Below are 23,785 nucleotides of genomic sequence, written 5' to 3'. Positions count from 1 at the left end.
AATATTAAAGTGACAGCAGCACAAAGTTCCTTGGCAAGATTCACTCTGCTCCTGACTGGGCACTTCAGGCACAGCAAGGAAACAAAGCAACAACAAAACCAAACAAAATCCAGGCAATCAAACCAGAAATGAATTGAGAACTGCCCCTGTGTGTGTGACACAAAAAAAATGAGGGCAAGGATAAAAGGAATATGGCCCAAAACCTTAACAGACCTAAAACCTAATAGGAATTACCTTGTACCTTTACCTTGATTTCTACATTAAACTTAACAATTTAGCAAAAGAACAGAGCTTAACAGTATTTAACCTAACTTATAATCTATAACTATGCAATTTAAAACAGGAATAACATTTAACAATATTTAATTTAACATATAACTTATATTAAACATATGAACTTAGCAAAAGAAAAACTCTTAGCAGCGTTCCACTTAGCTTAGACCTTGTGATTTAGCCTTACCTACAGGCCTGACTGGCTCTGCTATCCAAGGCAGTCAGACCCCTCAGGGAGCAGCATTTCTGCCACATTTCCCCAGCACAGGCACTCCTGTGTGCACACAGACACAGAGAGTCAGTGCGAGGCACCTGTGAGAAATTCCCCTGAGGGCAGGGAAATGCTCCTGGGGATGCTTTGGCATCTCCCCAGCAGGGAAGGGTTGAGCCTGGAGGAGTGGGGGGATCGGCCCAGGCTCCCTCGTTGTTGGGGATCCCCAGTGCAGCAAACGGGAGAGTTCCCGGCTCGGAGAGGCCCCACTCAGAGGGAGTCGCTGGCCCAGGAGAGCTCCAAGGGCTCCTTTTGGAGTGCTGTTTGTAGGGCCCCAAGAGAGGGGCTGCAGTCCCAGCCATGTTTCACCCTGGCCGCACTTGGCATCAGCAGCTTTCTTTGGCAGGCTGAGAACAGGGATGTTGTGCCACTGAGGGAACACAAACAGTTCCCAGGGCTGCTCCTAAAGCAGCCAGGAGCTGGCTGGGCAGCAGCAGTGCCTGGAGCAGAGCGTGTTTGTGCTGAGCTCCAGAGGAGCTGAGCCCAGGGGCTGCTGGCCAAGGCCGAGGCCAGCGAGCATTTCTCATCTGGCAGGGCGGCCTGAGAAGGGGAGGGGGGAATGCACCAGCACAGGAACCATGGAACCAAGGGACCATTGTGACGCTGTGGGGCCTGTGAGACCAAGGGACCATTGTGACACTGTGGGGTTCCATGGAACCAAGGGACCATTGTGACACTGTGGGGCCTCTGGGACCAAGGGACCTTTGTGACACTGTGGGGCTCCATGGAATGTCGGGATCATTGTGACACTGAGAGGCCCCATAAAACCAAGGGTCCACTGTGACACTGTGGGGCCTCATGGAACTGTGGAGACCATTATGACTCTTTGGGGTGTCATGGGACCAAGGGACCATTGTGACACGGCGAGACCCAGGGAGCCAAAGACCCGTTGTGACATTGCAAGGCCTCATGGAATCATGGAGACACCATTAAGAGACTTCACAGCCTCATGGAACCAAGGGGCCATTGTGACACTGTGGGGCACCATGGAACCAAGGAGATCATTGTGACACTGAGGGGACTCATGGGATCATGGAGACCTTTGGGACACTATGAGGCCCTACAGAATAAGCAAAGCATTGTGACACTGTGAGGCCTCATGGCACCAGTGAGAACATTGTGACTCTGGGGGTCCCCACAGAACCAAGAGGACCATTGTGACACTGTGGGGCCTCGTGAAACCAAGAGGCCTTTGTGGCACTGCAGGGCTGCAGGGAACCAAAGGTCCATTGTGACACTGCAGGGCCTCGTGTCATCAGTGTTCCATTGTGACACTGTGGAGCCAAAGGAGACCATTGTGACATCGCAAACCCCCAGGGTCCAAAGGTCCATTGTGACATTTTGGGCCTCATGGAATAGAGGAGTCACTTGACATTGTGGGGCCTGGGAACCACGGAGACCACTGGGACACTGTGGGGTCCCAAGGATCCAAGGGAACATGGAACAGGTCTGGCTGGTTTGACCTCCAGGGGCTGCCTGACAGCTTGGCACCTGCAGGGTCTCTTCTCACTGGGGCTTGGGGCTTTCCTTCCTATAGAAAACAACTGTCCTTCTCCTGCAGGTGTCAATGGCCATATTGGGATTTCACCACCAATGTTGACTGTTGTGACAGACTGGAGGAGATTGCTGGCTGGAAACATTTCAGTGTGGGGGAGGAAGGGGCAGGTCCAGCCTTGCCCTGCCCTGGAACCCCAGCACTGCCCTGCCCTGGAACCCCAATCCCCCCAGAGCCTCTATCCCAGCCCAGCAGTGTCTGCCAGTCCCTGGCACAGCACAGGCAATGCTCCACAGCCACCTCTGGAGCCCCAGCCCAGCTCCTGAGTGACCAAATGGCCCCAAGTCCCACCTGGGGGAAGGGCTCAGGAAGACCAAGGGGTATTTAAGGCTGACCACAAGGCAAGCACACATCTTGACCCTACCTCCTCTTGGAATTTCCAGCTGAACATTGCTGGAATCCAGTAGTTGGTAGCTCTGTGTGTGCTTCTCTAAGTATTATTTTTCTCTCTTTCTGTGTCTACTTCTTCTATTTCTGTACTCTTGCAAATTTTGATTATCTTAAAATTGAACAGGCTTAGAGTTTGTGAAGTTGAATGGGCCAAGTTAATGCCTTGAGAAGTTTTTTTTGTTGATTGAATGCCATATTAAAACATTTGCCAAAGTTTCTCTGATTTTTCTAAATTTCACAGTAAAGGCTGTTTTGTTGTTTAGAGCTCCTGAGTATCTCTTGATAGTATTGCTCCAGTGCATCCAACTCAGAGGACAGAAATAATTGTCATTCCTTTTGAATGTCACCTTGAGAGAGTTTTTTAGTGGATGGGGGTCAGGGCTTGTGTGTCCTGCTTGGCACAGCCCAGGCAGGGCTTTCACAGCCCCATCCCACACTCCATTTCCCAGCTGGAGCCGCTGGTGCCTCTGAGTTCTGCTGCCCCAAACCCAGGGATGCTCTCCTTGTCTGCCCATTCCCCCAGGGTCTCTGGGCAGGGATGGCCTCAGTGGGGGCTGCTGACATCCTCAGCAACTTGGAGGCTGCTGCTGAATTTTACTGCTCCAGAGGCTTCTTCAGCCTTCAGCTCTTCAGTTCAGGAATTCAGTGCTCCAGGGCTCATTAACATTCAGAACACCTTAACAAGCTAAGCCTCAAGGAATAATTTAAGTTTTGAAATTTTTTGTGGTTGATTAGACAAGTTTCAGAAGCCTATTCAAAGTGAATACATTATATTTAAAAAGACAGTGAAAAAATATTTTGTAGGTCCTGTTTAGTTGGGGTTTTTTTCTGTTAATTTATTGATATGTTCAATGTCCAGATGACACTGAATCAAACTTCGCATGCAGTTGGAATAGACATGAAAATCAAGACCCTTCATAGCTGACAATCAATCACACTTTGTCCCTACCCCATACCTACCAATTCCCCCATCCAAGCCCTGGCACTCAGAGCAGCTGAGGAATGGAGTCACATCCAGGGGTGTCCCCAGGGCACAGGACTGGGGCCAGGTCAGTGAAATCTCTTTATTGCTGATCTGGACAAGGCCATTGAGGGCACCCTCAGGCAGTTCCAGGTGAGCCCAGGCTGGGTGGGAGTGTGGCTGTGCTGGAGGGCAGGAAGCTCTGCAGAGGGATCTGGACAGGCTGGAGCCGTGGGCCCAGGACAATGGGATGAGGTTCACCAAGGCCAAGGGCCGGGTCCTGCCCTGGGCTCACAACCACCCCAAATCCCTGGCCATGCCCTGCCTGTGATCCCACAGCCTGTCCTGTTTCCTTCATCCCTGCATTGCTAGGGACTTTCTTGGACAATGGAGCCCTGCTCTGGGGATGGAGGGAACTCCAAGTGCCACCACTGGAGTTGGAACCACAATTCTTCTGGTTTGTGTCCATTGTGGGTCAGGAATTGGTGAGATTGAGAGGCACAAATAGGTTTCTCTTCATGGCCAACAGACCACAGATGAACAGGACACAATATAATAACAATACACTCTTCCCTGAGCTATGTGCAACACCCAGGGCAGTGTCTGATGAGTCCACCATCCACAGGTGAGTTCCATACTAAAATTACTTCTAGAGATATGTGGTTCTGTGATAGTTATAACCACAATTAAGTCCTTGTAACAGGATGATGGTCCTGGAGTGGGGCCAAAACACCTCAAACAATTCCTGATTTGTAAAGCTGTCAGTGGTGGATGGAGAAGGGAGGTCAGGCTGCTTTTGGTGTTGAGGAAATGCTGAAACCCGCCTGACTCATTTCATCTCCTCCTGGCCTGGCTGATCTCCCCTCTTTCCCCTTCCACCCATTGGCTTTTGTCTCCCACCAGGCCCCTGGTGAAGAGCCTGGCTCTGTGTTCTCCATCCCCTCCTTGCTGGCACTGCCAGGCTGGGATGAGGAGCCCCTCAGCCTTCCCTGCTCTGGGCTGGACAAGCCCAGCTCCCTCAGGCTCTGCTCACAGCCCAAGGGCTCCAGCCCCACCTTGGAGGCCCTTCCCTAACCCTGCTCCAGTTGCTAGGCATCTTTCCTGCCCAGGGGAACCCAACCCAGGCCACAGGGACCTGGATAATCCACATCCTTGATGTCCTGGTCACACAGCCCTGGCCCCTTGTCCCCATGTCAGTCTCTGGGGTGGATCCTGTGGAACATCCTTTGGTGGAGGCTGTGGCTCCAGGGGGACCGGGGGGATACTGGGGGACAGGGATCCTGCTGGGCATGAACAGCATTGGACTTGTTGGGAGAAACTGTGAGGGGGATCTGGGGCTGAGTGACCAACCCGGTGACCTCACAGAGCCCACCTGGGATGTCACACAGCCCCTCTGGGATGTCACAGAGCCCCTCTGTGATGTCACAGCTTGCTCTGAGATGTCACAGCCCATTCTCTAATTTCACACAGATGGCCTCTGATGTCACAGACAGCTCTGTGATTTCATCGCCTGCTCTGTGATGTCAGACCTCTGCCCTGTGATATCACAGCCAGCTCTGATGTTACAGGGACAGTCTATGATGTTGTAGCTTCTCAATGACCTCACATAACCCACTCTGTGATGTCATAGCCCACTCTGTGACCTCTTGTTACCAGATGATAAATTGTCTCCACCAGGTGAGCTAACACCTGGAGCTTGTTCTCCAAACCCCATTCCTATGGAAACTACACAATGCCCATTGTGTGAGAAGAGGAACTGGAGTTCACCAGCCTCTGTGTCCTGCCAGCTCAGCCAGGCCCATGGGAACATTGGAGTCCACGACCACCAGGGACCACCAGAGAGACCCCCAGGACAGAAGAACACATGGGTAAAGGGGAGGGGAAATATGTTAATGATTCTGGGGAAATTATTATCAGATGTTTAGTCCAGCACAATCAATGAATATGTGTGCAAAATACACAGAATGAACAGAACCTTTCCTGTACTCAGCATGCTCGGCTTTGGGAGGAGCTATCCCCCATGCATCCGGCTGAATAAAGAATGCTGCTTCTTAATGCTGCACTGGTGTTAAGCAGTTTTCTGTTTTACCCAATTTTTGGTAACACTCCACTCCCAAGGAAAGCTCTGTCTCCTGCTGTTCACACACAGATAAGGGCTGGTGGCAGATGTGGGGTTCGAAGGCTGCCTAGGGCACAGGGACCATGAAATAATCAAGTTTTCAATGATCTGTGAAAGAAGGAGGGGCAGCAACAAAACTTCCACACTGGAGTTAGGAAGGGCAGACTTTGGCCTATTTAGGATGCAGGTTTGGGGAGTACAAAATCAGGTACTGATTTTTTTTAAGGGAAAAAGCCCTTAAAAACAAAGGGGTTCAGGAACGATGGACACATTTTGAGAAAGCAATCCTAAGGAGGATGGAGCAGCCTGTCCCAGTGAGGCAAAAGATGAGATGGTGAGGAAATTCACTGTCCTGACTGCCCATGGAGCTTTTGTGGGAACTCAGGGGAAAGCAGAGAGAGCATTAACTTTGGACAGAAGGTCAGACAACTTAGCAAGTGTTTAAGGATGTTGTTACATCATGCAGAAAGAGAAAAGGAAAGAGGTGAAATTTCAATTAAAGATTAACCTGGCCACTTCTGTGAAAAATAATAACAAACGTGTCTATGATTAATAGCAAAACATGGTATAAGGAGAACCTCTACTCTTTATTGGATGCAGTGGAAAATAGAGTAACTAAAGATAAGGGAAAGGCTGAGGTACTTAACACCTTGTTTGACTCAATTTTCAATATATGGAGAGATTGTCCTCAGGACAAGAGTTCTCCTGAGCTGGTAGATGGGCACAGGGAGCAGAACAGGCCCCTGTAATCCAGGAGGAAGCAGCTGCTGACCTGCTGAGCCACTCAGATGCTCACAGATGTATGGGATCAGATGGGATCCATCCTAGGGGGATGAGGGAGCTGGTGGATGAGCTCCCCAAGCTGCTCCCCATCATTTACCATCAGTCCTGGCTCACCAGGGAGGTCCCAGAGCACTGGAGGTGACAGTGTGAGCCCATCCCCAAGAAGGGCTGGAAGGAGGATCTGGGGAGCTCCAGGCCTGTCAGCCTGACCTCGGTGCCCAGCAAGGTTATGGAACAGATCACCTTGAGAGCCACCACAGGGCACCCACAGGATGGCCGAGGGGTCACAGCCAGCCAGCGTGGATTTAAGAGGGGCAGGTCCTGCCTGAGCAACCTGATCTCCTTTTATAACCAGGTGACCCACCTGTGGGTGTGGGAAAGGCTGTGGATGTGTCCATCTGGACTTCAGCAGAGCCTTGGACACTGTCTGTGACAGCATTCCCTGGAAAAGCTGCAGCCCACGGCTTGGGCAGGTTCCCTCCTGGCTGGGAGATGGAAGAGCTGGCTGAAGGCTGGGCCCAGAGAGGGGTGGGGATGGTGCTGCACCCAGCTGGTGTCCAGTCCCTGGTGCTGTCCCCAGGGATCTGTGTTGGGCCCAGTCCTGTTTAACATCTTCACCGATGGTCTGGGTGAGGGGATTGAGCCCACCATCCCCAAATTTGCAGATGACACCAAGCTGGGTGTGAGTGTGGATCTGCTGGAGGGCAGGACAAGAAGACACAGCCTCCAGCTGCACCAGGGGAGGTTTAGGCTGGACAAGAGGAAGAAGTTCTTCACAGAAAGGGTGAGTGGGCAGTGGAATGGGCAGGCCAGGGGGGAGGTGGCAGAGTCACTGTCCCTCTCCAGTGGCACTCAGTGGCATGGTCTGGGTGACAAGGCGGTATTAGGGCATTGGTTTGACTTGATGATCCCAAAGGTCTTTTCCAGCCTATTTGATTCTGTCATTTTGTGGTGATTGGGACACTCTGAGGCCATTGTGACACTGCAGGGCCTCATGGAACTAAGAGGACCATGGTGACCCTGTGCGACCCCATAGAACCAGGGCTCCATTGTGGTGCTCTGGGGCCAAATGGAACCAGGGAGTCCCCGTGACACTGGGTCCTGGTGGAACCACAGAGGCCATGGTGACACTGCAGGGCCGCGTGTGACCGAGGGGTTTCACCACTGTGACACTGCCAAACCAAGGAGAGCATTGGGAGAGTCCAGGGCCCAGGGGAACCAAGGGGCTGTTCTGACACTGCGGGGCCTCCTGGAACCAAGGGGACATTGTGACACTGCAGGACCTTGTGTAACCAAGGGGCCACTGTGACACTCTGGGGCCTCAGGGAATCTGGAAGGCCGTTGTGACACTGTGTGGGCTCGTGGAAACAAGGAGTCCATTGTGACACTGAGGGGACTTGTGGAAGCACAGAGAGCATTGTGACAGTGTGGAACCTCGTGTGACCATGGGACCTTTGTGCCACCCTGGGGCCCCATGGAACCAAGGGGCCACTGTGAAACTGCGGCACCAATGAGAACATTGTGACACTGTGAAGCCCCATGGAACCAAGGAGTCCATTGTCACATTTTGGGGCCCCATGGAACCAAGGAGACCAGTGTGACAGTGCAGGGCCTGGTGTAACCAAATTGACATTGTGACTCTGAGGGGCCCATGGAACCAAGGACATTTTGCAGATGACACCAAGCTGAATGGCAGTGTTGATGTGGTGGAGGCTAGGAGGGCTCTGCACAGGGCCCTGGACAGGCTGGATCCAGGGCCCAAATCCAACAAGGTGAGGTTTAACAAGTCCAAGTGCCGGGTCCTGCACTTTGGCCACAACAACCCCTGCAGTGCTACAGGCTGGGGACAGAGGGGATGGACAGCAGCCAGGCAGAAAGGGACCTGCAGGTACTGATGGACAGCAGGCTGGACATGAGCCAGCAGTGTGCCCAGTTGGCCAAGAAGGCCAATGGCTCCTGACCTGGATCAGGAATGGTGTGGCCAGCAGGAGCAGAGCTGCTGTGCCAGCACTGCTCTGCCCCAGCTCTGCACACAAACATTGCTGCTGCAGCTCCAGAGAAGGCAACAAAAGGGCATCTCTGCAGAAAACTGTGCTGGGAGATCCTTTAGTTCCTTTAAAGCAGCCAAGAGCACAGCTACTCACTGACACAGTCTGTGGCCACTGGGAAGGTGGAGGGAAAAAAAAATGAGAAATGGCACAAGGAGTAACATTTCTTTGTGGACAAAATTAAACTGTAAAACAAAGAAAAAGAACCTCCAAGACCAAAAACAACAAGAAGTATCCAGGATTACTTTTATTCAAAGTTATTTGCAGAAATTGGTCTACAGTTTCATGTTCCTGAAAGCATCCAGTCATCAGTGTCCACACTACAGCCTTGAGCTCCTGGTTCCTCAAGCTGTAGATGACGGGGTTCAGGGCTGGAGGCAACACTGAGTATAGAAGTGACAGGGCCACATCCAGGGATGGGGAAGACATCGTGGGTGGCTTCAGGTAGGCAAACACTGCAGTGCTGACAAACAGGGAGACCACAGCCAGGTGAGGGAGGCAGGTGGAAAAGGCTTTGTGCCGTCCCTGCTCAGAGGGGATCCTCAGCACAGCCCTGAAGATCTGCACATAGGAGAAAACAATGAATACAAAACATCCAGATAGGAAACCAGCAGTAACAGCAATGAGCCCAAGTTCCCTGAGATAAGATTTGGAGCAGGAGAGCTTGAGGATCTGTGGGATTTCACAGAAGAACTGGCCCAGGGCATTGCCATGGCACAGGGGCAGGGAAAATGTATTGGCAGTGAGCAGCAGAGCAGTGAGGAAGGCACTGGCCCAGGCAGCTGCTGCCATGTGGGCACAAGCTCTGCTGCCCAGGAGGGTCCCGTAGTGCAGGGGTTTGCAGATGGACACGTAGCGGTCGTAGCACATGATGGTCAGGAGGAAATATTCAGTTGCAACACAGAAAACAGAAAAGAAGACCTGTGCAACACATCCTGAGTAGGAGATGGTGCTGGTGTCCCAGAGGGAATTGTGCATGGCTTTGGGGACAGTGGTGCAGATGGAGCCCAGGTCACTGAGGGCCAGGTTGAGCAGGAAGAAGAACATGGGCGTGTGCAGGTGGTGGCCGCAGGCTACGGCGCTGATGATGAGGCCGTTGCCCAGGAGGGCAGCCAGGGAGATGCCCAGGAAGAGGCAGAAGTGCAGGAGCTGCAGCTGCCGCGTGTCTGCCAGTGCCAGCAGGAGGAAGTGGCTGATGGAGCTGCTGTTGGACATTTGCTGTGGCTGCACATGGGAATCTATAAGAAAAATAATTATGGAATAGTTGGGTGTGGACAGCACTTTAAATATCCCAGCACAGCTTAGGGGCATCTTCCCCCCACTGCCTTCCCAGGGCTCTGCTGCCTGGAGCTGTCCCTGCCAGCAGCTGCTTCCCTGTGCCCAACCAAGCCCTGGGGGCTCAGCTTTACCCTGCAGACCCCTCCCAGCTCAGGCACTGCCTAGGGGCAGCTCAACTCTGCAAGCTCTGATGGCAACATCAGAGCAATCCTGAGCAGGCTGGAAAAAGCACAAAGATGCTGCATCTAAGGGGCCCTGTGCTGAATTCTGTTACTGCCTGGTTTATTTAGATGTGAAAAAAAAACTTTTCTTTTTATCAATATGAACTGAGAGATGCATATCTATGGGGAATTCCCCATCCAGGCAACAAAGATTAGTACATAAGAAAGCAGAAATTTCCCATTTATGCAGTTCCTGTCTTGCTATGCTCCCTGTATAATCTATTTGGAAAAGTTCTGGAGTTAAATACCATGCTGGGAACAGTCCTGAACAATGCAGCATCCTCACCACACAAGGAGAACATTGCAAGACTTACCAGCTGTCTCCTTTCCCCCAGATCTTGTCCCCCAGCACTGGGAGCAGCTCCAGGGCCAGCTGAGAGCTGTCCCTGGCAGGCAGCAGAGTCCCTGGCCCAGCACAGCGCCCTGGGCTGCAGGACCCTGCTCTGCAGGACAGCCCTGGGCACCCCTGACTGCTCTGCACAGGAGATGAGCAGAGAATGCACTCACAGGCTCTGTGGGCATTGGGATGTTCCAGCTTTAGGAGATCTCTCCAGGAGCTGCAGCTGCATTGTCCTGCAGCCAGAGGTTCCTGTGCCAAGGGCTGGCAGTGATTCTGCCCCAGGCACTTCTCAGCCCCTTCCCAGCCCTGACTGATTGAAGCTCTCTGTGCCTCTGTGCTGTGCCCGCGCTGGCTGCAGGCAGTGCCCCAGCCCTGCTGGGCTGGCAGAAGAGCTGCTCAGCAAGAGAAATGTGCTTTTGAAGCTCTGCTTGGTTATCAGGATCACCCTCTGTGCCAGGAGCCCGGCCCAGCTCAGCAGCACAGACACAGCACAAGGACTTTAATGACCCTCTGGGGCTTTGTGCTCAGGCCCTGAACATCAGGCCCTGAGAGGGAGCTGCAGAAACCTCTCCAGAGCTCCAAGTCAGAATCCAGCTCCAAAGTTTCTTAGACTTTTAATGGGTCCCACTGAGAGACACGACTGAGAAAGTGTCCCCAGGCCCCAGGCAGAGCAGAAAACTGGAGGCACTGATGCCAGGTGGGGACAAAGAGAAGCCAAGTCTTGGTGCCCTGGGGCACAGCAGGGTCTGTGCCACCAAGGGCTGTGAGGAGACACCTTGTCCTGAGGCCCTGGGGCCTCCTGGCACAGCCCCAGCCAGGCTGGGCACTGTCAGCCCCTGGTCCTGCCCTCAGCATCCCCCCCTAGCCCACATCCCAGTGGCCTCAAGGATCTGCCGGAAGGAGTCCCTGGAGAGCCTTGGTCAGGAATGGCCCTGGGGGCTCCTTCATGCTCCCAGGGACTGCAGGTTTTTCAAAGGACTTTGGGTTTGGCTTTTGCCTTGCAGTCTCTGAGAGCTTTGTGCAATCATGGCCTCCAATTATCTGCTTTAATTAGTCCCTGGAGAGGCTTTGTCAGGAACAACACTCAGTGGGGCTCATTAATGCTTCAAGGTACTTCAGTTCTTTTAAGGAACTTGGTGTTTCCCTTTTGATACAGACTTTATGAGATACTGCAGTCAGAACCTCAAATTATCTATTTTAATTAGTCCCTTGAGTGCTTTGCATTGACACTCAGTGGGGCTCCTTAATACTTTGAGAAACTCAGCTTTTGTAAGTTACTTTGGATTTGTGTTTCCACACTAAGAGGTTTTTGTGCCATTTTGAGTCTCTGAGAGGTTTTTGTGTCATCCTGGCCTCCAGTTCTCTCCTCCAAGGAATCTATGAGTAGCCTGTGTTGGGGATGGACCTCAGTGGGACCCATCAATGCCTAGAGAAACTTTGGGGTTTTCTTCTGCCTTTGACTCCTGAACAGGTTTGTGCAATCTCCTCTCAGGCCCTGAGGTTCCAGGGCTCAGCTCCAAATGAACCACAGCGCTTATTAGGATCAAGCAAGTCCTAACAAATGACGGCTCTGCCTTGATTTCCCTCTGGTCTGGGGCAGTTCATCATGAAGTTTCTGTAGCGGTTTTGGTTCACCGATCTGAGATTTCCTGGCCAATGCATCAATTAGTGTGGTGGGTTCAGTATTAGCTAATTACCAGTGCACTCACTAGAATATACTTACTCATTTCCTGCTGTGAGATAGGATTAGGAGAAAGACAAAGTGGGCTCAAAACTTTAAAAGAGTGTAAAGAAAAGTTTATTAACAGTAACTAAATGAAAGAGTAATAAGAATATGAACAAAACTTTCAGAACACTTCCTCTCTCCATACAATCTGAAAATGTAGAGACAAAACCTAAAATTTTAGTCAGATTTCCACCTCTAGAATAGTCTTTCTTCAGTTCACTTAGGGAGAGAAGTGCCTCTTGTTAGAGTTATGGAGACTTCTCCACAAGAAAACAGTTATCTCATGGCTTTTCACTTTCACAAATAGCAGCTGCCCAGAAAATGGTCCCTTGCTTCCAGGAGGCCCTGAGGTGTCACAATGCCCCCTTGGTGACACCAGGCCCTGAAGGGTCCCAATGGTCTCCATGGTTCCATCAGGCCCCACAGAGCCATAATGGTGTCTGGGTCCATGGAGCCCCGCGGTGTCACCATGGCCCCTTGGTTCCATGGGCTCCAGTGGTGCCACAATGATCCCCTTGGTTCCATGAGGTGCCCACAGTGTCCCCGTGGTCGCTGTTAGAGGCTGGATGAGATCCATGTCCCGAGACACCTTGGGATGCTCGGAATGCCCGTGTGGGGCCGGGGGCGGGTCAGGCCTTGGTTTGTGGTGGGACAGAGCCCCGCCCCCAGCCTGGCCTGGCAGAGCTGTCAATCACACAGCAGGGGCGGTGCTGATTGGCTGAGCTGTCAACCAATTACACACCAGCAGCTGGTGCCTCCCCTGACTCTGATTGGGCAATCACCTGGCAGTCCCACCCCAGGGGCGGGCCCATGGAGGCCCAGGGGGTTAAAAGCCGGAGCACGAGGCCAGCCCATGGTCTGGATCCTGCCTTATCCTGGGGTTCCTCTGTTGGTGATTCTGGAACCCGAGCAGTTGGTGCCTGTGTGCGTGTCTTTCTATAGATCTGCTGCCTTTCTGATGTTCTCTATTTCTTCTCCTTCTAATCCTGCTTACCTGGAACATTTTTTGGTAATGTAACATCTTGAGGGTTAAAGGTTTTTAGGTAAAGTGGGCAAAGTTAATGAAGTTAATGCTATGATAAGAGTTTTGTGTTGAAGTGGATGTTGTATTAAACCCTTTGCTCAAGCTCCTTGATTGTCTATATTTTGCCAGTAAAAATTTGTGTCATTTTGACCTCTTAGCTCTGTTGGTTGGAGCATGGTGCTGGTATCGCCCAGGTTGTGGGTTTAATCCCAGTTTGGGTCATTCACTTAAGAGCTGAACTTGATGATCCTTGTGGGTCCCGTCCTACCAAAATATTCTTTGCATCTGGCCATGATGAGAATATCTGGCTGATGTTTCTCTTGTGCAACAAAATCAAGTAAAGGAACCTTTGGTGACCCCAAAGTGTTCTGGGGTGTTACAGCCCTGCAGACTCACAATGGCCTCTTGTTTCCATGAGGCCCCACAGTGTCACACTGGCCCCTTGGTTCCATGAGGATCTGCAGGGTCACACAGGTTTGTGACATTTGTCCCTGCTGCCCCTCACATCCCCCTGCCCCACAAATAGGCCCGAGCCACCCGTGAGGGACAGGCCCTGCTGTGCCAGGCTGGCCTCAGGGCTTGGCCTTTCTGCTTCCCCCAGCCAGCCCAGGCCTTGCTCAGAATTGCAGTTCCCAGCTCTGAGCCTTGGGCTCCCTGCAATCCTGGCCTCAAGGATCTGCTCTCACCAGTCCCTGGGGAGCCTTTGGCAGTCCCTGTCTTCAGTGGGGCCCCGTGATGCTCCAAGTACTTGGACTTTTGCTTCTGACTCCTTGAGCAGATTTTTCAGTCTTCTCTCAGTGCCTGAATCTCCTGGACTCAGCTGAAGATCCATTGTAGGGTTCATTAAAGTACACAAAACCCTCATTGGGGCGGGCTTCCTCTTCCTGCAATTCTCTACAACTTTTCAGGCCCTGTACAGCAGATTGGAGTCAGTTTAAAGATCCTTTAAGAAGAGAGTTTTAATAAAACATTAATTATTTATTTTAACAGAGCATTTTTTATTTCCCAGTTCGGAGAAGAGCTGATAGAAGCATTCCCCGGGTGATCTTGACACTGAAGTTCTCCTTAGGAGGTCTGGGCATATAGAAGAATGAGCCCCCTGAGGGCTGACCGTGTTTGGACAAGCTGCTCCTCACCCCCAGCCTCACCATGTCTGACATCGCCCACCTGGCACTGACATCCCTGTGCCCTGCAGCAGAACCTTGTCCCTGAGCTCTGCAGCTCCATGTCCCAGCCCATTGCACCGTGTCCCACCTGCTCTCCTCAGGGCTCTGCCTGCACAGGAGAAGTTTTCCTCGTGGGAAGGAAAGAATGGAAAAGCCTGAGCAGGTTTCCTGAACAACAAACCCTGTTGTAGTGCGGCAATGCGCTCCCCTCGCCGCGATTCCCCGAGCGGTGCCGTGCTGGGCGGTGAGAGGGAAGAGAACGGGCGGCCGCTCTCCCTGTGAAGCTCTGCAGTCCCAGTCGGTGGTGCAGGAACAGACGGAGGCGACACGGGACTTGGGGGTGAACAGGATGGTTTTATTCAGTGAGCCCCAAGACCCCCTCAGGAGCGGGAGCAGAGGTTTTATACAAGAATTCAGGGAGAAGGGTGTAGGAACAGCAACCAATGAGGGAACAGCAGGGGAGGAGTTTAGGGCAGAACTAACATATCACAAAACTATCAGGGGGAGCAGGGAAGTGAAATAACACAAAATAAGCAATAGGGTTTTGAGTCTCACTAAACAGACAGGGAATGCTCTGGAAGCAGAGGAGGGGGCTAGGATGAATGACAGGGAAGGTTCCAGGGAAAGGGGCAGGGAAAGGGAGGATTGACAACTTGGAGATGAGGGGGTTAGGGGAGAGCTAGGGAAGACTGACAACTGGGGAGAGGCAGAGATTAGGGATGGGGGCGGGGGGGGAAACAGATATTGAACAAAAATCAAATAAAGATACACCACCGCAAAACCCCACTCAGGAGCCACCTGCTCAGTACAGGCTGCCTGGAATTGTGTCACCTTTCTACAAGGGACAGTGTGGCCAGAAATGATCTCTGGAAGCAGAATTCTCTGAGTCTCCCAGCTGAATTCTCTGTCCCTGCCCTTTCCCTGGATCTCTGTTGCAGATGGAAGCTGCTGCTGCCATCCTCACCTTTAACCTATTTCTAGAATGCAGGCAGATATTCCCAGCTGTGTTAAGCAGGATTTCCTCAATGTTTCTATAAATCTTTTGTGTCCCCCATGGAACGAAGGGGACATTTTGGCACTGAGGGAGTGACATGGAAGCAAGGAGTCAATTGTGACCCTGGGGTCCCATGGAACCAAGGGGCCATGGTGACACAGAAGGGCCATGTGGATCCAGCGGTCCATTGTGACACTGTGGATCCAAGGAGACCATGGAGACAACCCCAGAACCTCATGGAACCAAGGAGTCCATGGTGACCCAGCGGGGCTGCATGGAGCCAATGGTCCATGGTGACACTGCCCATCCAAGGAGGGCATTCGGATACTGTGGAAGCTCATGGAGCGAGGTGGCCATTGTGACACTGAAGAACTTCATGACACCAAATATCCATGGGGGACACAGCAGGGTATCATGGAACCCAGGAACCACTCTTGACAGTGTGGAAACTCCTGGAACCAGGGGCTATTGTGGCACTGCAGAACCAACACAGCTGCTGCACCTTGTCCCCTGCCCTGCACAGCTCCTTGGGAGGCACGGCAGGAGCAGCACCCTGAGAGCCTCGGGAATGCCCCTCTGGGATCCATGGCACACGCTCTCAGGGTCCAGTTCCCAGCCAGAAAAAGATGTTCCTGCCCTTGAAGGCAAAGCTCTTAAGAAAGGGCCAAAAGCCAAGTGGAGCAAGATCCTACAGGGACATATCACTGCCAGCCTTCCTAACTTCACCCATGGTTGTTGTAGCTCATGGATTGGGAATGAAATCAGGGCAGGGTCTTTGGTGAGAGCTTCCCTGGGTCAAAGGAGACACTGAGAGAGAAACAGAGCAGGCAAAGGAAGGCAGGAGAGAAAGGAGGTGTTTTAGTTTGGAAAGACAGCTGTCTTCTAAAGAAGGCAGGAGCCTCCCCTGAAATTTAAAAATGTAGACTCTTTCTGAATTGTTATAAATTTGAAATTAAGGGGGCTCTCAGGTAAAAATATGGAAGCAGGAATGACTGTTTTTTATTAGGGAAGAAAATTAAAAGATAAAATAAACAATGCAGTGAACTAAAACAATACTGACAGAGTCAGAATAAAACCAGTCCAATTGGAATTGTGGCTGCAGTCCTCCAGGAGTGTCAGGTGTGGTTCTGTTGGAGAAGTGATCCTGTAGGAATGGGAGTCTTCCTCTGAAGAGGAAGAGGAAGAGGCAGCTGTTCCTCTGGGAAAATCCAGCCCAGAAAAGTTGTGTTGGTGGGCCAGAATCTCAAGACTAGATGCAGGTAGGAATGCTTGGCTCCTCCCTCTGGGCGGGGCATCTCACAATGGGATGTTACAGTTCTTATCAGTCATGCAGTGACAATAGCCCATTATCAGCAGATGTCTCCCCTGAGGGAGGATTGATTGTGGAAGAGATAAGGAAAAACTGCCCACTTAACACAGGACAACTGCCATACAGATGGCAAATAGAACACATCTTGCTTTTCAGTCTTGGACAGGAGGTCACAAACACAATCAGCTGAGAAGGCGGCACTCTGAAAAGCAAATCAGAACTGACAGAAATTGAATGAGACAGAAATCAATAATTCTGAAAGTTTTATTTATTATCAAAATAAATCACACCCACCGGTCCCCACACAATCCTGATCCCACACCCTCATATCACACCCTTATATCTCACTTCTCCCGATCTCCTTCCAACCCCATCTCATCCTGGAGGCTGAGGAATTGAGCAATTTTGGCATGGGGCTGAGGTGGGAACCAGCCATTTTGAGATGGGATTGAGTCATTTTGGGGTAAGATTGAGGGGTTTTGAGTGGGATTGAGTCATTTTGAGGTGACAGACCAATCCACCTTGGCTTTTGGAGTGCAAAGATATGGAGAATACTCCCATATATCCCCCAAGAACCCACGAATCCTCCAGAATATGTTCCCAACCAGTAAATTCCACCTCAAATACCTCTAAAATGGTGGGACTTCTGACATCTCTGGTCAATACTCTTTTTAGTAATTTTTCAGGTGTTTTTAAGTGATAAAGACAAATCAGAAGAAAATTAGGTCCAAACCAAAACTAGAGACACCTTGAGCATCCCCTGGGCACTGGACAAAACAAACTCAGCAGCAATCAAATTTAACCCTCCATAAAATGCCTTGAGGAAGTTTTGCTCTTCCCACAAGTCACTTCTGATGGAAACACAAACAAATCCCAAACATTAATAGACCAACAACAGAAGCAATTCTGTGGTAATTCCAAATTTTATCAGTTTCTGCACAGCTGGCAGGTTCCAAAAAAAGAAATATGGAAATTTGACCCAATACAGATTATTAAAAGGAAGGGAAAGGTCTGTGTAGCTGTCACAAAGGTGACAGGGATGAAGAAAATAATGATTCTCCCCCCAAACATGTGAATTCAGAAGTTATTTGGGAATAACTTGAGCTGGGTTTCTTGTAGGACTTTAGTAGCCTTGTGTTTTCTCACCTTGGGGTGAATGATCCTTGTCAGTCTCGCTGGTATCATTTGGTTCCTTTCCTCCAGTGATTTTAACAGACTTTTCAAAGAAGGAAAACAAAATATTTTCTTTACACTGGCCACCCACAACTTCCACTTTTCTCATAAGGTCTCCTAAAAGTTGCTCAGAGGAAGCTGCATCCAAGTTTCCAAGAGTTCCTTGGGAAAGAGGCAGAACCTCCGCGAGGAGGAAACCAGGCTGTTGTCAAAGGAGCTTGGGGTCCGACAACAGTGCCCTGAACTCACTGTGCAAAATAATATTGCACTCTGGTTAATAAAATTGTTAGAGAGATGCCCCTGCCCCAATTCAGGTGCTAAGGTGACCAAATCCTAAGTGGATTTTATTGAACAGTAAATGTGAGGTAGAGAGACATGGAAAGAAAAAGAAAAGGGGGGAGAGCAAGGGAGTGACAAGGACAGAGATCTCCCCTGGGGCAGGGCAAGTGTGACATTGTCCCCTGTGTGCGTGGCCTTCCCAGAGTGGGGGTTTTACACCTGAGCCAGTTTGGGTAAGGGGGGTGCTGTTCACCCCCCACCCCAAGCAGGGATTGCCTCACTGTTTCAGGTTACAGTGTCAGATGTAACCAAAAGTGTTTTCAGTCCCCATCTCCATAAACTGTTATCAACAGGTGGGGCAGTGTTCTTTATCTCTTCCATGGCTCAGCCCTGATAACGCCCTCCAGGGGCCATCTTCTCTTAATGGGCCATTGAGTGTCACTGCAGGACTGATAAAATTACATCATCCCATTGTGGGATGCTCTGCCCAGGGGGAGGAACCAAGCATTCCTGCCTGGATATAATCTCACCCTTGCAACACCACGATCACCTTGCCTACTGCATTCCTAGAGGACAAGAGCTCCATAACCGCCACTGGACTTTCCGAGCAAGACCATACTCTTCTACAGGATCACTGCTTTGACAGAATCACGTTCATCACTCCAGACGGACTGCAGTCACCATTTCATCAGCCTGCTACCACCACCCTGACCAACGGGGTGTCCGGTTACATCCTGACTCTGTGAGTTTAAACCAGTGTTTCTCTATTATTGCCGTGATCTTAGTTTTCTTATTCAATTGTCATTCTGGCTTAGACTCTCCCCCTGGTTTGCTTTGAAGCCAGTACAAAACTCACTGTGCTCATCACTTGTTTTCCTCCCAAAACAGGATTTCCCATACCCAAACGTTCACCAGATGGAGAAGGTTGCGAGGAAGAGGAAGATGCCCTGGGACACCGAGGCAGGTGAGGAGGAAGTCAGTGCCCCTTTTTCCCCTCTCTCCTGCTCCATCTCCCAGCCTGGCCCCCAGCTGCAGGACAGCCCCGCTGCTGGTGCCCTCCTGCTGGAGATGCGCTGGGGGGATCTCCTTGTCCTTCCCTGTGGCACGGAGGCAAATCCCACCTACTCCTTGTCATTTCCTCCCCCAGAGCAGGAGCTGAGGATGGAGACCAGGAAGGACAAATCCCTTCAGCAGAACCTCATGGAAGAGGCCGTTTTGAGCAACTCCACAGCGCAGGAATCCAACAGGGAGGAAAATCCCTGGAGGTCTCACAGGAGGAGGGGCTGCAAGCCCAGCCCAGGATGCTCTGAGGAGGAAAGACCCACCCTGGGCCAGGAAGGTGGACAGAGCTTCAGCCAGAGCTCGGAGCTGGTGGTCCCTGAGAAGCTTCATGATGGGGAGAAGCCCTACAAGTGCTTGGAGTGTGGGAAGAGCTTCAGGCAGAGCAAGAGTCTGAAACGCCACCTGATGATCCACACCGGGGAATGGGCCTACGAGTGTGGGGAGTGTGGGAAGGGATTCAGCTCCAACTCCCACCTTGTCAGCCACTTACACATCCACACTGGGGTGAGGCCCTACAAGTGTGGGGAATGTGGGAAGGGCTTCAGACGGAGCTCCGAACTCATCATCCACCAACGCATCCACACTGGGGAGAGGCCCTACGAGTGTCCTGAGTGTCAGAAGAGGTTTCACAGCAGCTCTGGTCTCCTCAGACACCAGCGGATTCACGTGGATGAGAGGCCCTTCCGCTGCCCTGACTGCAGGAAGGGCTTCAAGCGCAACTCCACCCTCATCACACACCAGCGCATCCACACCGGGGAGAGGCCCTACATGTGCCCCACTTGTGGGAAGATGTTTAACAGCAGCTCAGATCTCCTCCGGCATGAGCGGATTCACTCCGAGGAGAGGCATTTCCTCTGCCCTGACTGTGGCAAGGGCTTCAAGCAAAACTCCCATCTTGTCAGCCACCAACGCATCCACACTGGGGAGAGGCCCTACGAGTGTCCCCAGTGTGGGAAAAGCTTCACCTGGAGCTCTCACTTGACCAAACACCAACGGAGGCACCAGTAAGGGAAATCCTGAAAGTTCCCCAGCTGCAGGAAGAGCTTTGTGCACTGATCCAGCTTCATCCCCCATTGGAGGACCCTGTTGGGAAGAGCCCTGGTGATCCATGTTCCCTGTGATCCATGCTGGGAAGACACCTGTCCCTTTTCCTGCCCCTACCAATGGCCTGATATGGGATTGAAGGGCATGAGGGTCTGGCCATGGCCCTGTCACTACATTCACTCCCACCTCAGGTCATTGCCAGGGGCAGGAAAGGGACTCTCTCTCTCTTTCCCTGAGGAGACGGGTGTCCTTTCCTTGCAGGAGGAAACATGTGGCCAGGAAGATACAATTGATGGTGATGTAGTTTTCCCTGTAACTGGTTTTTCTTATCCCTTCTGTTGTTAATATTTTTTCTGTTTCTGTTTGTTCCTTATCTTGTTGCTGTTCCCAGTAAATTGTTCTTATCCCAGCCTGAGATCTTTCCCTTTTTTCCTTCAATGGAAGGTGGGAGGGCAATGAGTGCCAGCGGGGTTTTAGTGGGAGCAGGAAATTGAGAAATGCCATTCCTGAACCCCGGCCTGTGGAAACCGAGCATCCCAGCTGGTGCCAGCCCTGGTGGCCATGGCAGCAGCCTTGGGAGCGGGTCCCTGGCTGGGGCTGAGGGAACCTCTTCACTCTGGTGCCCAGGGACAGGAGTGGAGGGAGCGGCTGCAGCTGAGTCGAGGCAGGCTGAGGTTGGATCCCAGGAAAAGGTTTTTGCCCAGAGGCTGCTGGGGCACTGCCCAGGCTCCCCAGGGAAGGGTCCCAGCTCCAGGGCTCTCTCAGCTCCAGCAGCGTTTGGACAGCGCTGCCAGGCCCAGGCTGGCAGTGTTGGGGTGTCCTGTGCAGGGCCAGCAGTTGGACTCGAGGATCCTGATGGGTCCCTCCCAGCTCAGCCAATTCTGTGGTTCTGGATCCATGACCCTGGGGATGGGAGTGCCAATGGTTGCCATGGCAACGGGCTCCAGGCCTGAGCTGGTGTCCATGGCAACCACCCCTGGCATGGGGTCTCCATGGAGCTGCCCAGGGACTGACCATAGCAACAGGGGCTGGGAATGGTTGCCATGGGAACTGACCATAGCAACAGGGGTGGGGATGGTTGCCATGGAAACTGACTATAGCAACAGGGGCTGGGGATGGTTGCCATGGAAACTGACCATAGCAACAGGGTTTCCTGGTGATGGTTGCCTCCTTAGAATGAGATTTGTCACTGGACATCAGAGGGGTTCCATGGGGACTTTCCAAGAGTCTTCAGGCTGTTCAAGAGCTGGAATGTCGCACACAGAGACAGGGGCTCCATGGAGCCCTCCCAAGGTTTTCTGGGGATGGCAAAGAGCCGTGTGGTCAGAGGCAGTCACAGCCATTCCATGGTGACATCCCAGGGCACCTTGGGCTGCAAAGGCACTGATCTGTCACAGGCACTCACGGGGGCTCCACAGTGACATCCCAGGCATCCTCAGGCTGCCAAAGAGCTGGGATGTCACACACACTTCTGCCATGGGCAGAATGGGAGCTTCAGGCAAAAGCTTTATTTCATTATTGGAGAAACTCCTGCTGAGCCATGAGATGGAGACACCCAGCAGCCACCATGGGTTCTAAAACCCCTGCAGGGCCCCCAGACTTCAAAAATTCCTTTTAAGAGAGGAGACTGGGAGTGACTGGATCCAATCCTGGCCCCAGAATTTGTCAAAGGTTTATGTATAAACGATTGGACAGGTAGAATTGAACAATCTGTCAATGCAATTTGTCCCACAGGATTAATGATGGAATACCAGATATATTTATATAAATACAATCTGATAATGACTAGACAGTAAGCTCTTAACCAGAGTTATTTACTCCACAGTCCAGAATCTATAACACCTATAGGATATTCTGCTCTAGGAAGCAATTTTGAAGTCAGCAGGGCCTTGCTGGAGTTGTTTGAGCCCATTGCAGGCAGAGCCTCTGCTCCAGCAGGAACTGCCTTTCCTGTGCCAGGAGCAGGGCAGGTCCCGCTGCAGGAACAGCCCCAGGCCAGCCCCAGCACAGGGAAGGCCTCGGGCACAAGGGCAGAGTGCCGTGCTGGGAGCTGTGCCAGGGACAGCCCGAGGCACCAAAGGCACCTTGGCAGCAGCAGCTGCTTGCAGGGCATGGCCAGAAGCCTCCCTTGGCACCCGGCCTGGTGGCCAGCGCTGCAGAGCTGCTGCCTCAGGGCTCATTTCTGGCTGGGCTCTGAAAAGCCACTTCTGCTCCAGGAGCCTGACTGGGAAGCCATTGGCCCAGCACCTTGGGGACAAGATATTATCAACAAAACTCTTCATGCCAGCAGACACAAGGCAGGGGCAGAGGAAAGGGGAGAGCCAGGCCCAGGGGACAGGGCTGCCATGGTGATGGCTGTGAGGTCACTGCCCTGCAGCAGCCTGGCTGCCCTCAGCAGATGTTCTGGCCAGAAGTGTTGTGAGGGCACCCAGCACATCCAAGAACCCACACAACAGGAATTCCATCCTTGGGGAGGGGAGGGGATTTCACTGGGTCAGGTTGCACACACTCCCTGATTTTTGAGCATTCCTGGGATGGGAAATCCACTTCTCTGGAAAAACATTTGCCATTTTGTGCCACTCTCATCACTGTAAATATTTCCTCCTTCTAACAAATTTAAATCCACTCTCATTCAGTTTAGAGATATTGACCATTGTTCTGTCACTGCTAGACTTGGGAGAAAATAACTTTGATAACTATTTTTCCATTTTCACAGACCTTAGGGAGGACCCAAATATCTCCCAAGATGGGGTTTGAAGGCTTCATCACATAACGAACACGTAGAGGCTGCAGGCTCTGGGCTCAGTTGTGTGCAGACTGAGGACAGAACAGGAGTAGCCTGGGAAGGATTGAAGGGTGGTTCCACAGATGCTGGAGTTTTATTTCATTGCATAAAACAGCCGGAGAAAGAAATAATGGCACCAAAGGTGTAGAGTGCCCCTGCCCAATGAGGTGGGAATTTTACCCAGACACAGCATCCGGCGAGAGCGTGACTTAAAGAAGATTCCACCCCTCCACGCTGTGGGGTGTGCCCCTGAAAGCCTGGGAAAAGACACTCACTCTACCCTATCTGATCAAATGAGGAATGGCCCCAGAATGTTCTTATTTTTCTGTACCCTTATTGGCTTAAATTGTGCTGCAATGTCCCCACTGTAGTTTTTTCCATTGATTGTCCTCCTCAATCCACCCCTTTGCAGTCTCCTGCTCCTCTTAATATTGGACCTTGATCCTAAACTCCACCCCTACCCTGTAATATAAAAGTCTTGACCCTACCACCTCGTTTCTTGTGTATGTCCCTGGGAAAATGAAGAATCCTCAGTTTTCTAAACCAAGACCTGTCCTGTTGCCTTCCTTTCCCTGTTGGTCATTGGTGTCTGCCTGAGGTCTGAGACTCTGGGGCCTGGGGCAGTTGTTGTGCCTTTTGCTGCAGCAGAACACAACAGTGCTTTCCTCCCTATGGAAAAAAGAACCGTCCTTATCTATGCAGAAATTGCGGGAATTGGGCTTCCAACTCCCAAATTCCCTATATCCAAGGGTTGCTTTCAGACAAAAGCTACCAGGAAAGAGAGGTCTGGTTGCCCTTGGCCCCTGGTGGCTGCCTTTCATCTGCCCCTCTAACGCTGGTGTTCCGTGCTTTCCTTCCTTTGGAAAGAACCATCCTCCTCCAAGTGTCCATGTCTAAAATTTGGATTCCACCTATAAAATTCCCTATATCCAAGGGTTGCTCCCAGACAAAATCTGCCAGTACCATCAAGTCTGGCTGGCCTTG

General features: G+C 51.7%; 2 protein-coding genes across 2 annotated transcripts; one reads left to right on the top strand and one right to left on the bottom strand.

Annotated features, from left to right (window-relative positions):
• Nucleotides 1-8,384: 8,384 nt before the first annotated feature.
• Nucleotides 8,385-10,316, bottom strand: LOC146767170 (olfactory receptor 14C36-like). Its single transcript, XM_085581176.1, has one exon. The coding sequence runs from the start codon at nucleotides 9,709-9,711 to the stop codon at nucleotides 8,581-8,583; it is 1,131 nt and encodes a 376-aa protein (XP_085437302.1). The 5' UTR covers nucleotides 9,712-10,316; the 3' UTR covers nucleotides 8,385-8,580.
• Nucleotides 10,317-19,048: 8,732 nt separating this feature from the next.
• Nucleotides 19,049-20,135, top strand: LOC146767169 (uncharacterized). The gene has a single exon (XM_085581191.1). It carries the CDS (start codon nucleotides 19,072-19,074, stop codon nucleotides 19,978-19,980), a length of 909 nt encoding a protein of 302 aa, XP_085437317.1. The 5' UTR covers nucleotides 19,049-19,071; the 3' UTR covers nucleotides 19,981-20,135.
• Nucleotides 20,136-23,785: the final 3,650 nt, after the last annotated feature.

The sequence above is a fragment of the Lonchura striata genome, chromosome 5, assembly GCF_050655825.1.
Source record: "Lonchura striata isolate lonStrDom1 chromosome 5, ASM5065582v1, whole genome shotgun sequence".
Taxonomy (NCBI): domain Eukaryota; kingdom Metazoa; phylum Chordata; class Aves; order Passeriformes; family Estrildidae; genus Lonchura; species Lonchura striata.
The sequence above is the reverse complement of the archived record's forward strand: the minus strand, read 5'-3'. Positions and strand labels throughout refer to the sequence as shown.